This window comes from Ceratotherium simum, chromosome 15 (assembly GCF_057802395.1).
Source record: "Ceratotherium simum simum isolate JZ-2026a chromosome 15, ASM5780239v1, whole genome shotgun sequence".
NCBI lineage: Eukaryota > Metazoa > Chordata > Mammalia > Perissodactyla > Rhinocerotidae > Ceratotherium > Ceratotherium simum.
In genome coordinates, this window is record NC_141914.1 from 2,718,656 (window position 1) to 2,737,884 (window position 19,229).

The 19,229-nt window shown below is 37.8% G+C and overlaps 1 protein-coding gene across 1 annotated transcript in view; it reads left to right on the plus strand.

Moving 5' to 3' along the window:
* Positions 1-19,229, plus strand: part of EPHA6 (EPH receptor A6) — a 788,910-nt gene that overhangs the window by 498,392 nt on the left and 271,289 nt on the right. Inside the window, 1 exon segment of the mRNA XM_087439470.1 lies at positions 2,842-2,966. Coding sequence (XP_087295596.1) covers positions 2,842-2,966 — 125 coding nt within the window.

A 19,229-nucleotide genomic window follows, 5' to 3' on the forward strand; every position in this document is an offset into this window, starting at 1 on the left:
TGATAGCCTTATGGGGTTTCCTTTGTATGTAACTTGACATTCTCTTGCAGCTTTTAGGATTGTCTCTTTATCTTTAATTCTGGACATTTTGATTATGATGTGTCTTGGTGTGGGCCTCTTTGGGTTTATCTTGTTTGGGGCTCTCTGTGCCTCCTGTACCTGGATGTCTGTTTCCTTCCTTAGGTTAGGGAAGTTTTCATCTATTATTTCTTGAAATAGATTCTCTGCCCCCTTGTCTCGCTCTTCTCCTTCCGGGACACCTATAACACGGATGTTAGTGCGCTTGATGTTGTCCCAGAGGTCCCTTAGACTGTCCTCACTCTTTTTAATTCTTTTCTCTTTTACCTGTTCACCTTGGGTAATTTCTTCTAGTCTTTCTTCCAGCTCACAGATCCGTTCTTCTGTATCCTCTACTCTGCTTTTGAGTCCCTCTAATGAGTTTTTCATTTCCAGTATTGTATTCTTCATTTCTGATTGGTTCTTTTTATATCTTCCATTTCTTTGTTGACATTCTCACTGAGTCCATCTATTCTTCTCCCCAGATCAGTGAGCATCCTTAACACTCTTAGTTTGAACTCTCTGTCGGGTAGGTTGCTCATTTCTGTTTCAGTAAGTTCCTTTTCTGGGGTTTTGTCCTGTTCCCTTACTTGGAATGTATTCTTTTGCCTCTTCATTTTGCCTCTTTCCCTGTGCTTGTGTCTACGTATTAGGTAGGTCAGCTACGTCTCCTGCTCTTGGATAGGTGACCTTATGTAAGTGATGGCTTAGGAGGCTTCCAGTGTGCTTCCCTCAGTTCTCAATGTTCCAGGGGTGACCCCTATGTGGGCTACGTGTATCCTTCTGCTGTGGCCTGTTTGCTCTCTCTGTAGGCACCCAGGGAGGCTGAGTTATGCTCCTGGCCAGCTGTTGTAATGCTCAGCTGCTTGTAGTTGTTGTGGGCCCTTCAGTCTCTTTATCAGCTGTGGGGAGCCCCAGCACAGTTGGCTGCAAGTTCTAATACCACATTTGTGTTGCAGTATTTCTTTTAAGTGAGTAGGCCCCCACCGTGGCAGGTTGTTAGGCTCAGGGCCTTACAATTGCTGTAAACCTCTAGCCTATTAGGTCTCTTGTCAGCTCTCTGAGGATTGCAGCTGGGTGGGGCTGGCCTCAGGCACAGGAGCACCCAATTGTTTCAGGCTTTGGAAGGTGGGGCAAACCTCCTATGTGGGTCTTTGAGAAGCACAAGTCTTCTGCAGCTGACAAACCCTGCCACCCACAGGTCCTCACACACACAGTCAACACAGTCCTGCCCCGTGTGAGCGCCCCGACCTCCCCAAGTGGACCCAGTCTCTCCCCGGCGGGAGCCCCACACACTCTGCCACCACCCCACACTCTCCACCCGCTCCTTGTGCACACCCTGCCCCGCTCAAGTCAGCTCAGTTGCCAGGCTGCAGAGAATCCAGTCACCAATCTATGCAGGCCCACACTTTGCCTGAGGGCTTGTTGTTGGGTGGGGCTAGTCTCTAGGGTGGGCTGCCTGCCCTGGCTGAGCTGGATTAAATCGGTGCTCTAGCGGGTGGAGCAGACCCTGGGCTAGCAGGCCTCAGGGAGAACTCCAATGGCGTCTGTGTCAGCACGCTCACACCAGGCCACAACAATGGCCGCCGCCAATGTCCCAGTCCCTGGAGAGGTCTCACCCCTCACCGAGATGCACTCAGGGCCTATTAGGTGAGTCTCTTGTCACCGAAGCACTGTGCACCTTTCTTTCTGGTGATTTTAGGATGCTTTCTGGAACGGGTGAGTTTGTGCACGGGCCCTTTAAGAGCCAGTTTTAGTTTCTTTGTGAACCGGATTTTCTGGGGGTGCTACCCAATGCTTTAGTAGCAAGCAAAGTCAGATATTATGCTGCTGGTCTCAATTGTGCTGGGTCCACAAAATGCCCACAGCGGGGGCGCTCCCGGCTCAGGGCCCCGCGCCTCCAGGGAGGCTGCGTACCTGTGAGCTGCTCCCGGCGGCCGTGAAGCTGGCGGCTTGTGAAGGTGGCGTTTTTCCTCTCCAGAAGGGAGTCTCTGCCTCTTCTACCCCAGTTAGGATTGTCCGTTGTTGCAGGAGTTCCTCTTATCCAGTTTTCAGTTCTGTCTCAGGGGTAATTTTTCCCACGAGTAGTTGTAAATTGGCTGTGTCCACGGGAGGAAGTGAGTTCAGAGTCTGCCTACGCCGCCATCTTGACTCCGCCCCCTAACATAAGATTACTTTAGGTTACAATTGGATTGTTAAAACAATGTTATATAGGAAAAAAGATATGATTCTGAAAATAAACTTCAGAAGTTAAATATTTCAATTTTATGCAACTGTCACAGAAACCATGCAAAAGAAATAATCCTCACATTAATAAGCAATAATTTGATGTAGTTAAGAAGTTTGTGATGTAAACTTCTTTAAAGTACTGAAACTTTGTAAAGAACAAAGTTTGAAGATCTTGTAACTGGAGAGGATTTTTCTATAGCAGATTAAGCTTAGATAAAATATAGGAGCCAAGTGTATTATACTTCATGTCATAGCTCAAAACCAAAGCCAGTTTAAAGAAAAATGTCCTCCTCTAATAAAACCAAGATGGTGAGTTCTGACCCTTATTTTTGGACTATTTGAGTTTTTCCTATGTTCCCTAGTAGTGTTTATACATATATTTTAATACTTTATTTGGATTGAATAGAGTAGATCTTAAGGCTGTTTTATTAATCTGACATCAACAACTGATGTCCTATTCAACAAGACTTATGTTTTCCTTGGAAGACAAAGTATTAAAGGATTATGGAGAATGATTCCTGCCAATTAATTCTTAGTTATTTTCTTTCCTTTCAGCACCTTCCCTGATAGGTATGGTAAGGAAGGACTGGGCGTCCCAAAATAGCATTGCCCTATCATGGCAAGCACCTGCTTTTTCCAATGGAGCCATACTGGACTACGAGATCAAGTACTATGAGAAAGTAGGTCTTATTTGGAGCTTCTTAAAAAACTACATATACATATATATGCATATATGTATATATTGAGCATGTTGTTATGCTATATTATTTTACTTGAAAACTTGTTCTTCTTTGGCCTAACCTCATACCTACTGTGCCTTTGAATACTCTGTAATTCACTGATGTGCTTTTTATTCCTTAATTTGTCTTGTTTTATGTCATATTAAAGTAGAAGACACAGATGTTCATCTCTGTCATGACTTGCTCTAGAGAGTTTTACAATATAGTAAGAAGTGGTAACTCCTGCAACTTACAGTTAGTTGACATAACATTGTTTCCAAAATTCACTTGGCAAGAAATGGTAAAATGGAGTTACCATAACCTAAAGCAAGTTTGTGTGGGCCATATCCTTTGCGAAAGAGTTTAAGGTTACAGTCCACTATAATTTGGAAAGGATGATTTAAGGGATAAATGGAAATAGCTGGTGAATTAAAAATTTTCTTTACATTCAGGTCAGCTGTTTTATTTTATAAGAAGCTAGCAAGATAAATCTGGTTATGAAACAACTGTTAACCTTAATTTCCATTTTTGTCATTTAAAATTGTTCTCAGTTACTATATTTTCCCAACTCACCTTACCTTTATTGTATTCACACTCTTCCTTTATGATTTTTTCCCATACTTCTCACCATTATGATATAGTTACCACAGATATTACAACAGACCATGTAGTCAATTCTGATAATATGTCTCATTGTTCTAATACTACTCTGGAAAATTGATAACAGGAGTATTAAATTTAAAAAATTTTTAAATGTAGAAATTATATATTATTTCCAGTGGTATACTAAAATAAGAAAGAACTTCTTCCATTTCTGCAACTTACTAGAAGCAAAAGAATATCACAAATAAATTTAGGTCTCCTATGAAGAAATATAGGGCAAGAAGAGAAATAGAACTCCATATTTCAGAAGAGAACTAGAACTCTATATTTTCTGTTCTGCTTCTGAGCAAATGTAAGTTTGAAAAAGGAAAAGGTAACTCAGTAGTATGGCTGTACCCATTTTTGACACTCTAGTAGTCTCAGCCTTATGTAGTCAATGAAAACTGTCATTATTAACTGACGTAGGTAAATCCACAGTCTAAGAAAGGAGGAATTCACTGAATTTAGATTGGATTGCAGGTTCTGCACACTAGCCAGGCCAGCATGTACCCAGAAAGCCTGTTACACTGTCCTTTCAAGTGTTAAGGACCTGCCACTTGTCGAAGAATATATGTATTTCCAGTCCGCTAATTCAAATAGATCTTCATGTACTCATATTTATAAGCAACTTTGCAGGATGAAAATATTTCTATGTGTTTTATAAAGGTTATATTTTATAAACAGGAAATCACTCTCATTTCATAGTCATTTACACTTCATATGTTTGAAGAGGAAGATCCCTTGCAATATCTGCAATTAAGGACAAATCATATATTCCCTAAAAAGGGAACCACATTCATCCAATCAAAATTTTAGAAATCAATAAGATTATGAAAGATAGTAATTGACATAATACCCATGTTTTACTGATAGAATAAATAATATTATACAGGAGTTTATTTTGTAAGAAAATGGCAATGATCCAGTGCTAATAGATTACATTGGGGTTGGAAGCCAAGGATTCCTAATTCATGTTCTGACTCTGACTCTCATTATGCGTGTGGCCAGGAAAAAGTCAATTAATCTCCCTATGTCTCAGATTCACATTTACAAAATGGAAATAAAGATATCAACCCTTCTTGTGGGTTGTAAAGATTAACTGTGGACAGACCTAAAGATGAAAAGCACACTAAATCAGTATTAAACATCATTTAAGAAAACATTAGGGGAATATTTGGCATATAATATAATGCAATATAGAATCAGAACACAGTAACACGAGAATAGCGTGCAAACTAAATAAAAATCATTATCTTTTTGTACATATATACACAGTGTATAGTCAATGAGTCAAAGGTGTTAGAATATCAAACCTTTCAGAGAGAGCACAAAGTGATTGACACCATTAAAACTTTTCCCAACTGTGACTTCAAATTCTGACTATACACTTTACGTATCTGCATCTGTAACACGGTTTCTTCTTCCAAGCAAATATTTTTATAGAACTTATAACTATGGAAACTTACAGTAGAACTTTTAGTTGAAAGTGCGAATTTCCTTCTTTATTAGAAACCTAAATATTGTTCAGTAAGGAAAGCAAGATACAAAGGACTAGATGTACAAAAGATCCTGGTTTTGGAATACAGATATTCCCCCATATGTGTATATTTGTGTACGATTATATAAGTATAGAGAAATGTAGACTGGAATAGAGTGCACACCATGCTGTTTCAAGTGTTGCCTATTGGATTGGAGTGGGATGGGGGACAGAGGTACATGGATGGAGGCAAGGAGGAGAGAGGGAGGTAGCAAGAATAGGCAAATATGGATGAATGGTTAGATGGATGGATCCTAAGTAGCTTTGGTAGTTGTCTTAGATCTAGTTGCCCAAAAGCAGGTCCTGAGACAGGAATTTGTGTGCGATTATTTAAGAAAGCTCCCAGGAGAGCTAGTAAGAGAATGGGGGACGCAGGACTATGAAGGAAGATGCTAATCAAACTCAGAGTGGCCAAGGGGAGCCCTGGAGTCTAAATGACGTCTCAGAGTTCACCCTGTGGAGACAAAGAAGCTGAGCCTCTGTGTTCTGGCTCCAGCTGGTCATCGGCTCCAAGCCCTAATGGAGACGTATGTGTGGCTTGCAGACAACAGTCATAGGCACTCTGGTGCTCTGTAGTAGCTCCTGTGGCCCAAGTTGAGATCTCTAAAGAAGGTGGCAGGTACAAGCCTTCAAAAGCAAAACACACAGGGGGCCGGCCGGGTGGCGCAGCGGTTAAGGGCGTGCGCTCCGCTGCGGCGGCCCGGGGTTCGCAGGTTCGGATCCCGGGCGCGCACTGACACATTGCTTGTTAAGCCATGCTGTGGCGGCGTCCCATATAAAGTAGGGGAAGATGGGCACGGATGTTAGCCCAGGGCCAGTCTTCCTCAGCAAAAAAGAGGAGGATTGGCATGGATGTTAGCTCAGGGCTAATCCTCCTCACAAAAAAAAAAAGCAAAACACACAGAAGCTGGGGTGTGGGAGCAGGAACAGGTAGGGATGATCTAAGGGGATCTGGAGGCGCACCAACTGTTAACCTGAGGCACCTCAGTGCTCAGAGATCTGAGCGCATTTTAATCCTCAGTTCATTGTATTATTCGTATTCTCCTCAGTCTTTAATATTGGTGCCTGAGTTTTTAATTTATGGCGTTTAAACCTTATGTTTCCTTTTAATCAAAGTCATTCTGTGTGGCTAACTCATAATAAATCCACAAACGATCAATATTTACACTATTCTCTGAGGAATTCATGCTGTTTTATTAAGTTCTCATTGTGTTAGGAGCATTATTCTGTAAATCACAAAAGAAGTTAAGCTGCTTGGAATGTGAAGTATCTACAAATATCTGAGGTCAAACAACATACTGTGGTTACCAGTGACCTTTGCTCAGAGAATGTGATAGATTAGAAATAGGCCCTGGCCTGGGTGTTCAAAAACTCGAGTTTGACTCAGACCTTAACTTGCTTAGTCCTGTTCTCTCATCTGTAAAATAAGGCTCTAAGAAGATCATCTCTTACAGTTCTAGCTGTTTCCAAATGCTGTGTTTGTGTCTCTACAGTTATGTAGATATGTTATCCCAACCCTCAAGTAACTGTAGTTTTTCATTCGTGGCTACTGAAATTAAATGCACATACACATTTTTAAAAATACTTCACTACAGGGAACAGTATTCTTCACACCATAATTGTATATAAAAATGAAGACCCTGCTCTATGGTCTTGTGTGTGTGTGATGAGAGAAGCGTGGAGAAGAAAACAGTTTGTTGGTTGTAACTAATTACGTAGTCTCTCTTCAGTTAGTTGTCCTTGCCCAATTCTTAGTTACTTTTCTCTTTTCATACTCAAAAAGTCTTTCATTTGCTTTTAAGTCAAGTGAATACAGTGGGAATATGAAAAGGCACTTAAAATAATGAAGAAAGTCAAGTATAAGTTACCAAAAAATTTCTTTTTTGTACTTACTAACAATGCTTTTCTCCAAAAGCAGGGCCTACTCCTAATGAGGGAAATGTTAAAAAGAAATGAAGACAATTTAGGTGATACAGACAAACTTTATTTAACACTTTATGAAGTGGATAGTCTCCATTTGGAGAGCTGCAAAGTAGGGGGACGGCAGGAAGCTTTCATAGGATAAGAATAAAGAACAAGGACGAGAAAAGTAGCAAATGTCTGATTGGTTGGAGCCACGTGGTCCACCCCGTGTGGGATAAGAAGGAACAAAGAAACAAGCGTAGAGCCCAGAGCTGGCTTGGCGTTTGGGGACTGGCTGACTGGATACACTGTGCTCCTGGTAAAGAGAAGCCTTTACAGGGACACAAAAGTCTTCTAAGTTTCGTTTGCTGACGTGGCACCTGGGCAGGAGCAGCTCCATCTTGGGTCTAGGAAGTTATTTCAACAGAACTAAGACCTCATCTGCTCCCAACCCCTCAGTCTCCACCTTCAAAATGTTGCAAACCCTCTTGCAGTCACAAAATATCAACAATCCCATTGAATATCAACATACCTTTGCCTTATCTCTCCTCTTCCTTCCCTCTTTATCCTTCTGTTCACATTCTTAATTTTTTTCTCTTCTTTTTCTCTTCTTTCTCTTGCTTCTCTATTTTTAAATTATATTTATGAGAATTAGTCTTGATTAGAGTCATGTATGTGTGTGTCTGACTCCCTTACCGGTTTGTGAGCCCCTAAAGAAAGGAGGTCGTATCGTGTTTGTCTTTGTCACTGAACCCCCAATGTGTTTGCTTTCAATCAAATTCTAGGTAAATTAGTAAAATCCTCTCTTTGTTCAGAACTCATTCATAGGAAATTGAAAAAAGTCACCCAGCAACTGTGAAATTTCCCATAGCAATTAAAAAAAAGAAAGAAAGCCCTCAGGACCTCCTATTTCTTCCTATGTCTTTCTAAGAAAGACCCACAAGCAGATGTCCCTCAGTTGAGAGAGTGCTCTGTTCATAACTAGAATTTAAGTCATGAGGGCAGGGGTTTCTTTTGTCCACTTTCAGATCCCCACGCTCAGAAAGGCACATAGCTAATAATTCATGCACAATAATAGTTGGCCGATTTTATGCCAGGTACTTTTTAAAGTGTTTTACATGGATTAAATAATTTAATTCTAATAACAGACCTTTCAGATAAACTACTATTACTCTTCCCATTTTTCAGATGAGGAAACTAAGGCACAAGGAAGCTCAGAAACTTCACCAAAATCGCACAGCCAGTCAGTGGTTGTTAACGCTGGCCATGATACTTGCATCACAACTGGATGTCTTGGAAATGTCAGTGCTTTCTGCTGATGCTGATTTTCTGGGGTCCCTGAGGCCAAACACTTCATTACTCTCTGATGCCTATCTTGCATCTGTAAAATGGCAGCAATAAAACATACCTATCTCACCAGGGCATTGTACAGCTCCACTAATTACCAACTGGTTAGCTCATTTTGCAAACATGAGTCCCCCATAACTGTTAGTTATTCTTACTACATCCAGTATTTAAAGACACTCTTACTGGTAAAGTCTTTCCCTTAAAATTCTCCTGTTAATTTTTCCCAAAGTCAGCAGTTTTTAGATTTTGTTCAAGAAAATTCATCATAAGAAAGGAAACATTTATTATATCCAGATGGTCAATATTTATCTATATAAAATACTGAATTAAAGTAATTTGCCATCGTTTCACCTAGCCCACTGATTATAGAGTAAGGTATCTATGAGTTTTATGTAAAAATATATAATTTCAGGTCATGAGAACAGTGTATTGTTAAAAAAAAAGGTGAGGAGATTTGTGGGAAGCTTTTCATTATGGGAACTATTTTCCTCCCTTGGGGATGATTTAAGGTAGCCTTTCTTGAGAGAAGGTTGAATTCACCGGGGTCCTTTATGAAAGTCACATACTTCTCATTATCAGGCTTTGCACAATAAGTCGTTCTTCCTCTGCTCCCCTCCTATTCTATTTTCTCAAGATAGTTTTTTCCCTAGATAATAATTCAATAAATTTCACTCATTTTTCTAGAGATATATCACTTTATTTGATTAAAAATATATGAAACAATTCTTGTAGAAATAATCAACTAAAGAATGTAAAAAAAAAAAAATCCTTTCTTCCTTCCTTATAAAATGGTCAATATACAGTCCTCATTTTCTTTTGGTTTCGTTCCTCCACTTAGGTGTTTGCCCAAGGGAAGAAGAGAATTTTCTCTTCACCTCCACGAATGCCAGTTTTACCTCCATCCACTATTTAGGTACAGGACCATCTCTCCTTCATTCTCTGCATCCTCCTTCCCCTATGCCCATCTAACGTGTACATTTTATAACCTAAATGTAAACTTGCGTGTAAACCAAAATTCGATATTACACAGGAACTAAGAAAAGTGATGGGGCAGAGGGCGTGTGGACCTGGATCACCTGAGGATCATGTTGAAATGCAGGTCATGGCTTAGTTGACTGGAGGTGGGTTAAGGGGATGGGATGAGGATGTGCATTTGGAAGAGGCTCCCAGGGAGTACTACCACTGCTGCGCTAAGGACCACACTTTGAATTGTGAGTCTCTAGAGCCTCTTCTCATTACCCTACCTTATCAAGTGTGGACAAGGGGCAAATAATCACAACCCTCCAAACATACCCATGAACTTAAATATCGCACTGTCTTTATAACTGGCTAGGACCTCCGTAGATTTACGTGATTTGTAAATTAGAACTAAACTATTCATGTGAAGCAAAATGCAGTAAATAAAGGACCAAGTCAGCAGATTCATAAGATGGTAAGTAAAGTTTTGTGTTCTTTCTTTATTTTTTTATAATTCTTATTTGTTGCAGTGTTCACCATGGGAAAAATTGGATATGAGCATTTGGTACTAATTAAAATAACATTACCTGATAGAAAATGGACAGCAAGGGAATTTACTGATACACACACTCATTGTGGAGATTTCATAGCCAATTTCCATGTTGTGCAGCAAACACCACACAGTGTAGAAGCCTGTCTGGTTTAGTGAGCCCGCAGAGTGCCCCGGTGCCTGGAGCAGAGATTCTTGTGGTAGCAGGCCTGGGACTGGTGCCAGTGCTGCATCAACAGCAGCATCTGTATGGTTTGAACGTTTCAGAATAGAAAGAATTGAAAAGACATTTACACTATTGCATCAGCATAGTCTGCACGCACATGAAATTCCAAGTGTCTACTGACTCCTCTAGCTTCAAAGTGTCTCCTGTTTCATAAGAATTATACTGTCTTTTGTTTGATGTGAAAAATTGCTTTGTTTAGAATTATATAACCTGGGTTTAGTGTGTCAAAGATTTGGTACATCCAAAAAAGGAAAAAATACAGTTAATAAACTAAGTACTCTAAATATATATATTTCATTCAAAACTTTAGAATATACCTAGATTTATAGACTGAACTGAAGGTTATAAACATAACGAGTATCAAAAGTCTATGATCTGGTTTCTAAGAACAATAAAACAAACTCTCTCCACATGCTCAGAGGGCCTAAGGTTCTTCTGTAGTCTCCAGAAATGCAGCCTGAGCCCTGACGTTCTTGTGTAACACCAGGTGAGGCTGCACAGTGATCACACTCCTGCCAACTTGCTGCATCTCACTCTGCTCTCAACTCCACAGCATTTTAATTCGATTTCACGTCCTAAAGTCATAATCAGTTGATTGGAAATTCCTGGTCATGCTGTTCTTAAATTGCTTCCTCATCACTTTCCTAAATTCCATGTCTTTATCTCTTTCTTGAGGATAAAGTAAACTAAGTTGTTTTCCAATTCTGAAATTCCATGATTGCATAAGCTTATTATTTTAATGTATCTTGCTTTGCTGTGCAAGGTAATAAGAAATAATCAAGTAAAAGTAAGGAAGGAGTGGGAGATTCAATGTTTCCGCTGAAAATATGAAATATAGAAAAATTACAGAAAAGAAGTACATAAAAACCATAAGGATGAAAGAGTAATTCAGTTTCTTCAACAGTGTGGAAATCTACATATTTTACAACCAAGTTTTGCATTTCTAAGAAAATAGAAAAATATAAGGCTATTTTTAAATGATTAATTACTCACCTAAATTTCCACCTCCTCTTAAAAGTTATTGTTTGGAGGGAAGAAATAATGCAGTGTAACGTACAGCTCGGAGTAGAGGTTTAGAACCCGCAATCTCCACTTATCAGGGGGTCAGAGTGTCCCTTTAGTGGGGGAGGTGGTGGGAAGGAATACTAGGAACACTCTAGGTGAAGTATTTGGGCTAACGCCCGCCAAGAACCAGTGTAGCTGTGGAGTATGCAAAATTAGGGTTTTTCTATTATATTTTCATTCCTTCAGAAAATTCCTTCTGGGGAGTAGCAAGGACACAAATTCAGACTTCCTCCAAACTTCTGATCTAGTTTGGTGAAAATCAAACAAGCGGAAATCCTGCAGACAGGCACCAATTATTTGACCATAACATCGCCTTGAATTCAGGTTGCGTTCAGTCAGCCCTCAAGGAACTACTCTTCCATTAACGGAAGATGTAAACATCACGTTGTTACTTTTGAAAGCCAGACGTACAAGTCGGACATCTAACTTTCTATCCTAAAATGATGAAAGAGTACATCCTACTATATAATGCCAGTGGGTAAATCTTGCCAGATTTTCTAATATAAATTTCACACTAAGAGCTGCAATTAGATTATGTCTCTAACACTTCGCAAGTCTCCCCTGGTCACGGCTTTATTAAAATGTCCACTGAGACATTAACTCCCCAGGGGAGAAATGCAAGATTTGCTCACTTCAAATGCAGTGAAAAATATAGCTATATTTTTGCCTATTCCTTAAACGATTACCATTTGGGGCTGGAAGTACAAACATAATTACCAATCCATAAATTTACTTTTTCTCTTATACTCTGCTGCTACTCTCTTTCATCTGGCACTTAATAAGAAAATTTATAAATGGAACAAAGATGCATTTATTTCTTCTGAGGATGTTGAAGCCTGTAATTGTATGAAAAACCTTGTGAAGTTACCTTGAGAGATTTCCTAAAACAGATGAGGTGGCTGTTTACAGAGTGCATTGTTTGGCTCCATTTTCCTTCAGGGATTTATTAGGAAACGCTAATGGAGGAAATAAAGACCATACAGCAGAGTCGTGACTTTTCTTGGTAGCCAATCAGGAATTTGGTGCAGTTTCCTTCCTGGAAATAGTTCACTCCAATAAATGCTTTTGTGAAAGGTGTGTATGTGTTTTTAAACCATGCATTTTTAAGCACAGTTTTTATTAGGCTCTATAGATTTCAAACTATTATAATAGTATAAAGAAAGCCCAACCTTTTTATAAAAATTTTCCATAAGTAATATGTGAGCTGCTCTGTGCCTCTGCTACCTGACTTTATTTCCAGATTTTTTACTGCCAGAGGGGAAGTCTAATATGGAAGGTTTCTAGTGTATCCCAAGTTGGGAAACCTGCCCTGTTGGTGCAAGGAAGCCATATTTACTGGCAAGGCCACAATTTGATTTTGTTTTATAAATTAGAAAAATTAAAATGAGTTGGAAGCTAAAATGTTTGCAATTCTAATCTTTGAAACTACTTTTCTGGCCTTGAGTAAGGTAGAGAACAAAATCTTGGTGTTAATAACTAACGTGGATTATGAAAAAAACAAAAGCAATACTAGCATTTACTCAGTGCACTTTACCTGTGTTAACTCATTTTAAGACAAGTTAATTAGCTACTAGCTGATTGAGAGACACCTACCTACTTCATGATTACCACTTAGATTTTAACCTCCAACTGACAACTTAGTAAGAAACTGTAATAAAATATATTTAGATATTGATGGAACATTAAAAGTGACTAGGCTATTACTTATTTCTTTTTTCTTCTGTTATTTAATTTTTGGTGGCTCTTTAGTTAATTCATATTGATATTTTTAAAATAAAGTATTTGACACATAAGAACAAAAGTGTACTATAATTTAAAATCATAGAGCAATTGAAATAAAAGTGAACTGGGTAGTTCTGCTCTCAGCTCTGTCTCTAACTGGACAAGCCCTTAAATTTCCCTTGGCTTCAGTTTCTGTCAACCAAATTGAAAATGGCCTTACTATATTATGTTTAAACTCTTTTTCAGCTCCTTGAGAATCGAAGGAAGTAGTACTTTATCTAGTCATCGTGGATTTTGACAGACCTGGGTTAGAATTCAGACTGTGACACTAATTTGCTGTGGCATCATAGGCAACTAGTTGTATTGCCCTAAACCTTAATTTCCTCATCTGTTAGGGGAGAAATGATAACAACCACATAAGCTATTATGAATAATAAATTAAGTGATACTTTTAAATGTAAATCACTTCACTTACTGCTTGGAAAGAGTAAGCACTCAATGTATATAACCTGCTAAAATTGGTATTAGTTTCAATATCGCTACCAGTTTTGGTTTTAATATGGTCCAGTCCCTGCATAGAAGGTCCTTTAAATTTTTGTTACCCAACTGCAAGCATGAGCATCAAAAGGCTTATTCTTTTCTACAGAAGATGTGGTAATAAGTCAAACAGGTGTAAAGACAGTAACTCAGAGCAGAACCAGGTAAACTCTGTAAACTACGGAGCAGAACCAGGTCCTACATCTAAAAACTACCATCTGCATCAATATTAACCAATTGATACCATCCCGTAACATTATTTTTTTGTCTCTGAAGAAGTTTGAGTATAAGCATGTGATAATATTCTGATTTGGAAATTACAAAATTTTTTTAAAATATAAATTTACCTATTTTATGAAATGTAAAACATTTGACATTGAGACAAAAAAATTATTGCTACAAATTAATATAAATGGACAGTAGTATGGCCATAAACATGTCATTATTATTGTAGTTTCCGAGTACATATTAGATATATCGATAATAACAAGACTATATTTTGCTTTGATACAGGATTCTCACTCTTCTATTTAAGACAAGTTCTTTATGCTGTATGAGAACAGTTCATGAAGCGTGATGTTCTACTTATTTTGGCAGATTTTACTATTTCATTACTCTCTAGTTGGGAAAAATTACTTTAATGCGCCTGCTTTTTCATCTCTTGCCTCACGGTTTTCATTTCTTCTCTGTCTGTCTTCATAAAAGGCTAGAGTAGATTATGCAGAGACTCTGTGACAGCTGACATCTCTTTCCCTCATTTACCATCTTTGCAATAGCAGTCTTCTCTCCCTGATCATTAATCATTCCTGGGAATAGAGATATATTGAAAAGTAGGCAATATTGTGGTAAATAACTAAAGATTTCATTTGCAACAAGATTCCCAAACTGAGAGCATGAGAACTCTCTTATAATTATAGAATTTAAAAATATTAATAGTCATTAGAGCAAATTTAATCGAACTCTCTCATGTATCTTAGGACACTAGACCCACAATAATTGTGGCTTGTGTGATATCGTCCAAGACTGCAATACAGATGTCCTGAATGCAAGGCCAGCCCTCTTCTAATAGTCCATACTGTCTCTTCTTAGAAAGCACCACCAACTGGAAGATGTTACGTAATAGGCTACCCTTACATGAAAAGGTGCTAAACATTAACCTCATCTGTGGATCAACTATATTAGTTTTCTATTGCTGTATAACAAATTACCCAAAAACTTAGCAGCTTAAAACAATGAATTTGTATTATCTCTGAAAGTGTCTGAGAATCAGGAATCCAGGAGTGGCTCAGCTGGCTGGTTCTGGCTCAAGGCCTCCCATGGAGTTGCAGTCAAGCTGTCAGCTGAAGGCTCAGCTGAGGCTGGGAATCTTTCTTCAAGCTCACTCATGTGACTCTTGGAAGCTTTAGCTATTCATCACATGGGTCCAATCGCCTCTAAAAGGAATGCACATTCAAGACCAAAGAGGCAATATCTTTTATAATCTAATCTTGGAAGTTACCATCACTTGGGTCATATTCTGTTGGTCACACAGACCAACCCTGGTATAAATATGGAAGGGATTGCATAACGGTGTAAATACTAGAGGGGGGGGGATCATTGGGGTCAATCTGGAGACTGGCCACCACGTCAAGCTTCTTGGGAGAATCTATGCTGCTTCAATTTGGCTTCAACAGAAAAATGATCTGTGAGGAAATGCTATGTACCTATTCTGAAATGCCCATGGTTTTTAAAAATAGATATTTCAGTGATGAGGCCATTTCACTTTTTAGAATTTCCCTAGAAGAATGGATAATGCTGTCCAAAATTCAACACGTAAACCTTAACAATACATATAATGGATCTCTTTTTTTCAAATAACTCAATCATATCATTTAAATAGCTCATGTAGCTATTTTTCTGTCTCTAAAATGAAAGTAAAATAAACAACCTAACTACATTTCCAAGCAATCCCATGCATACTCCTCATTATGAAGATTAAAAAGAAAAACTTACACCTTTGGCCTTATATTCAGCCACAACTAAGGATTTAAGTTGCTTTGACTGTTGCAAGACTTTAACAAATTTTGATAAAGTAGACTAGATCCCATGAGCGCACAATTCCCTGGCTTTGCAAAAGGATAAAGCCACATTTGGAAACAACAGAAGTCTTCTTTCCCTGTATAATCACTCCTAGCTAGTAAAGATATATAGGAAGTAACTAATATTGTGTAAATAATTAAAATTTAATTTATGAAAGAGATTTCTAAACCTGATAATATGAACCGACACAGTGCCTTCTCAGATTATTAAAAAGTAAAATATTTTAACTTTTCTCAAATCAATATTAAAGTATCAAAAACAAGTAAGTATTGTGCTGCAGAGTTGTATAAGGAGTCATAGGAAAATTAATAGGTCAACTGGTAGTGTGGCAAAACTAGCCAAAATAGTATGAATCTGTGTGTGTGTGTGTGTGTGTGTGTGTGTAAATAGAAAATTAAATCAAGAAAGGCCGTTTCCCAAGAAATTTGTATCTGGATTTGTATTACCTAATATATTAGAGTAGATATTTTAATGAAGGCATTGCCAAAAACTGAGGAATTTCCCTGCTTCAACTAATCCTCTGAACTCTGCTATTTGGCTCATCTTTTCTAATTGTTAATCAGTGCATCTCTTTAAAAAGAAATTTCTTTGAGAAAGTGGCTTACTTTCTTAATTTAGAAAGATAGTTAACATCCTCAAGAAATGCATCAGGCCTTTAAAATTTAGAAAAAAAATAATTACTACAGAAGTGCCCTGGGAGTTAAACTATTTCAGTGAAACTCTCTGCTCATTCCCACATAGTGAGGGATGTGTAGTAAACTGCTTCATTTCCCGGCTCTGCTATTATTATCCTGATTCCTCAGGGGAAGACTTAAGTGTCTTAGATTCTCAAATGAGGGGGAAAAAAACCTATCTGTATTCTGCTTCAAATAAGTAGACATAATTATAAGGCTCCTCTGACCAGATATAATTTTTGCCTTGGAGAGTAAAGCAAGGCCCCTTGCAACAGCCATTATTAATGACACTGACATAATTACTATTTGAAAAAAGGAAATCTGCCCAGAAAAATCAATTATAAACCACCAAATGTTCCTTGGACTTTGCAGAGAAGTTCTGTGCCCACTATCCCTCCTGACCTCTCCATTAAGAGATTGGTTGGCTGCACTCCTAATGGTTGCCTTCAGTTATTTAGAGGGGATTTCTAAGCTTTTGTATTTCCTATTAAAATGGCCTGGAGAGCATTTCCTGATTGTCTTTCTTGCAGAACAGAAGGGTAACTTGAGAAAACACAGTAATCTAGGTGGTTTTGCTCTAAAAAGGTGACTCAGAATCCTCTCCATTTAGCACCTTTTGTTATGCAAACATTGATCCTCATAAAGTGAAGGAAACAATGTATGATGATGTGACTGTCTCTGAAAAATTACAGAGAAAAATAAGAGTTAAGATAGTCATTAGGAGTAGTTACCTGTCATCTAAGGCGAGCCTGGTTTGAGCATCTGCGTTTATCAACTCCTTGTTTTAGCTTGTCCCATTCCACTTCTCTTAGCATTAGTCGATGAGTGTCCCATTATAATCATCCAATATTAGTTAGTCTCCAGATGTGAGTGTGTTTTGTAATTCTGTCTTATCTATTCCTTTGATACCTTGAAGCTTGTTAACTTTCTAGAAGAAAATGCAGCTGAAAGCAAAATTTGAAATGAAGACAAACTGTACAAAGTGGTATGAAATATCCCAGGCACAGCACATGCTGAAGTTAGGATGTGAATTTGTGAAAGAGCCAAACAAACTTAAACTGGTCCTCCGTAATGTCATCAACTTGATCATATGTGTCCTAGGATTAAAAAATCCTACTTTTCACCTAGGCTTTTCACCAAGTCCGTAGACAGGAAAGATTATTCTTGGTTTTATTAGAGGAACTTATTAAGGAAGTGGTCTTTGAATTGAATGAGATCTGGTTTTGTAGGAAATTCATTTGAGGATTTATTTGTAGCAGACCACAAGATGGACATTTCAAACACATTCATGTATGCTTTCTGACTTCTATCCCGTTGTTAAATTAGGTGATCAGAAACAAAGTGTCTGGAACACATTATCTAAGCCCCTTGAAAAAAATTATTCCAATCAATTGAAATTCAATAATATTCCTGTATTCTGCCTTCAAAAGCATTGGTTGAAGTTATTGTCTGCTGATTTATTCAGTATTCTTTATTTTAAAAAGCACTTGTATTTTCCTACTTGAGTATTGTTTGATGAAAAAATCTAATTTTCTAACTTTAGTATTATATAGTTTGTTTTCAAAAATAAAATATATTTCTCAATTTCACTTAATTGCTAGGAATTTTGAACCCAATTTTTGACCCAAGTACTGTAATCTTTGGAATACAGAAATCAAGAATACCAACTCCTTTTTATTCTGACAGGTGAACATTTTACCGTGAATTAATATTTTGTTTTAATATAGGAAAAAGTGAAGACCAAAGACAGAAAAGGAAAGAAGGAAGAAACTAAAATATATTAAATACCCATTATGTGCTACACATTTTTGCTACATGTCTAACAGCAAATCCAGAATTCTTTTCTTCACATCATGCTGTCCTCTGAAAATTAAATCCAAGACTCTTGCAATCTAAAGTTACATTAGAATTTAGAGTTAAATGAATTTCTATAATAAAAATCCTTTATGGATACAACTTTAAATAATTACAGAGATAAAACATTCTCATTTTTGGCTTAGGTACTAACTCACAATGGGGAGATATTTAATGTTAACAGTTGTGGCAAAACAGGAAGACGAGCATTCCAGCGAAGGAAATGGTTGCGTGAAAACCCAAGACAACAAAGTTCAAGAAAGGGACCGTTTACTCTGGCTTGAGTGTCGTAGGGGAGGGAGAGGAGATGAGGCTGAAACAGTGTGCAGAAGAAAGCCAAGTACACACGTCCTCCCACCTACCCACACATCCTTCCTTCCACCCATCCATCCGTCTTTCCTTCCTTCCATCGTTCTTTCCTTCCTTTCATCCATCCTTCCTTCTCCCTTCCTTCCTTCCATCTGTCCTTCCTTCTTTCCTTCCTGCCAGCCTTCCTTCCTTCCTTTCATCCTTCTTTTCATCCTTCCTTCCTTCTTTCCTTCCCTCATTCAATGAATGTCTATTGAATATCAGCACGTATGCTGTTTAGCACTGCAGATTCATGTTAAGGATGATATTTAAAATTTTAAATAGTGCTTTATCATATTTGGTTAAATATGCTTAAGATATAATTAACTCTCATTAAAAATTTCTTACCTTTCATTGATTATAGAATATCTTCATATCTTTCATTAGTACTATTTTAAGTTTCAATGATTTTTACCTAATCCATTACTCAGGAAACTAATCAATTTTATACTTCCCATTCACTTATTTTCCTTTTTAAATGCTCAAATCAAGATAGGTGTTTATAAATGTCTTTCTTTAAAATGTTTGCAATCATAATAATACATTTGATTTCATAAATTTAATTTCCCAAAATATTTAGTTTGGAATGAATCCAAAACAAAATACTACATTATTTCAAAATAGAAACCATTTCAGGAAATGTATCATGATCAAATGTATACTTAAAACAATTATAGTTCCCATATGTCTTTAATTGCAATTTTATTTTATTTTAAACATATATGTCTTACTAACTGAAGAAGACTTTGCAGGGACAAAAAAGAATTGCAAGTTCCTATGGACC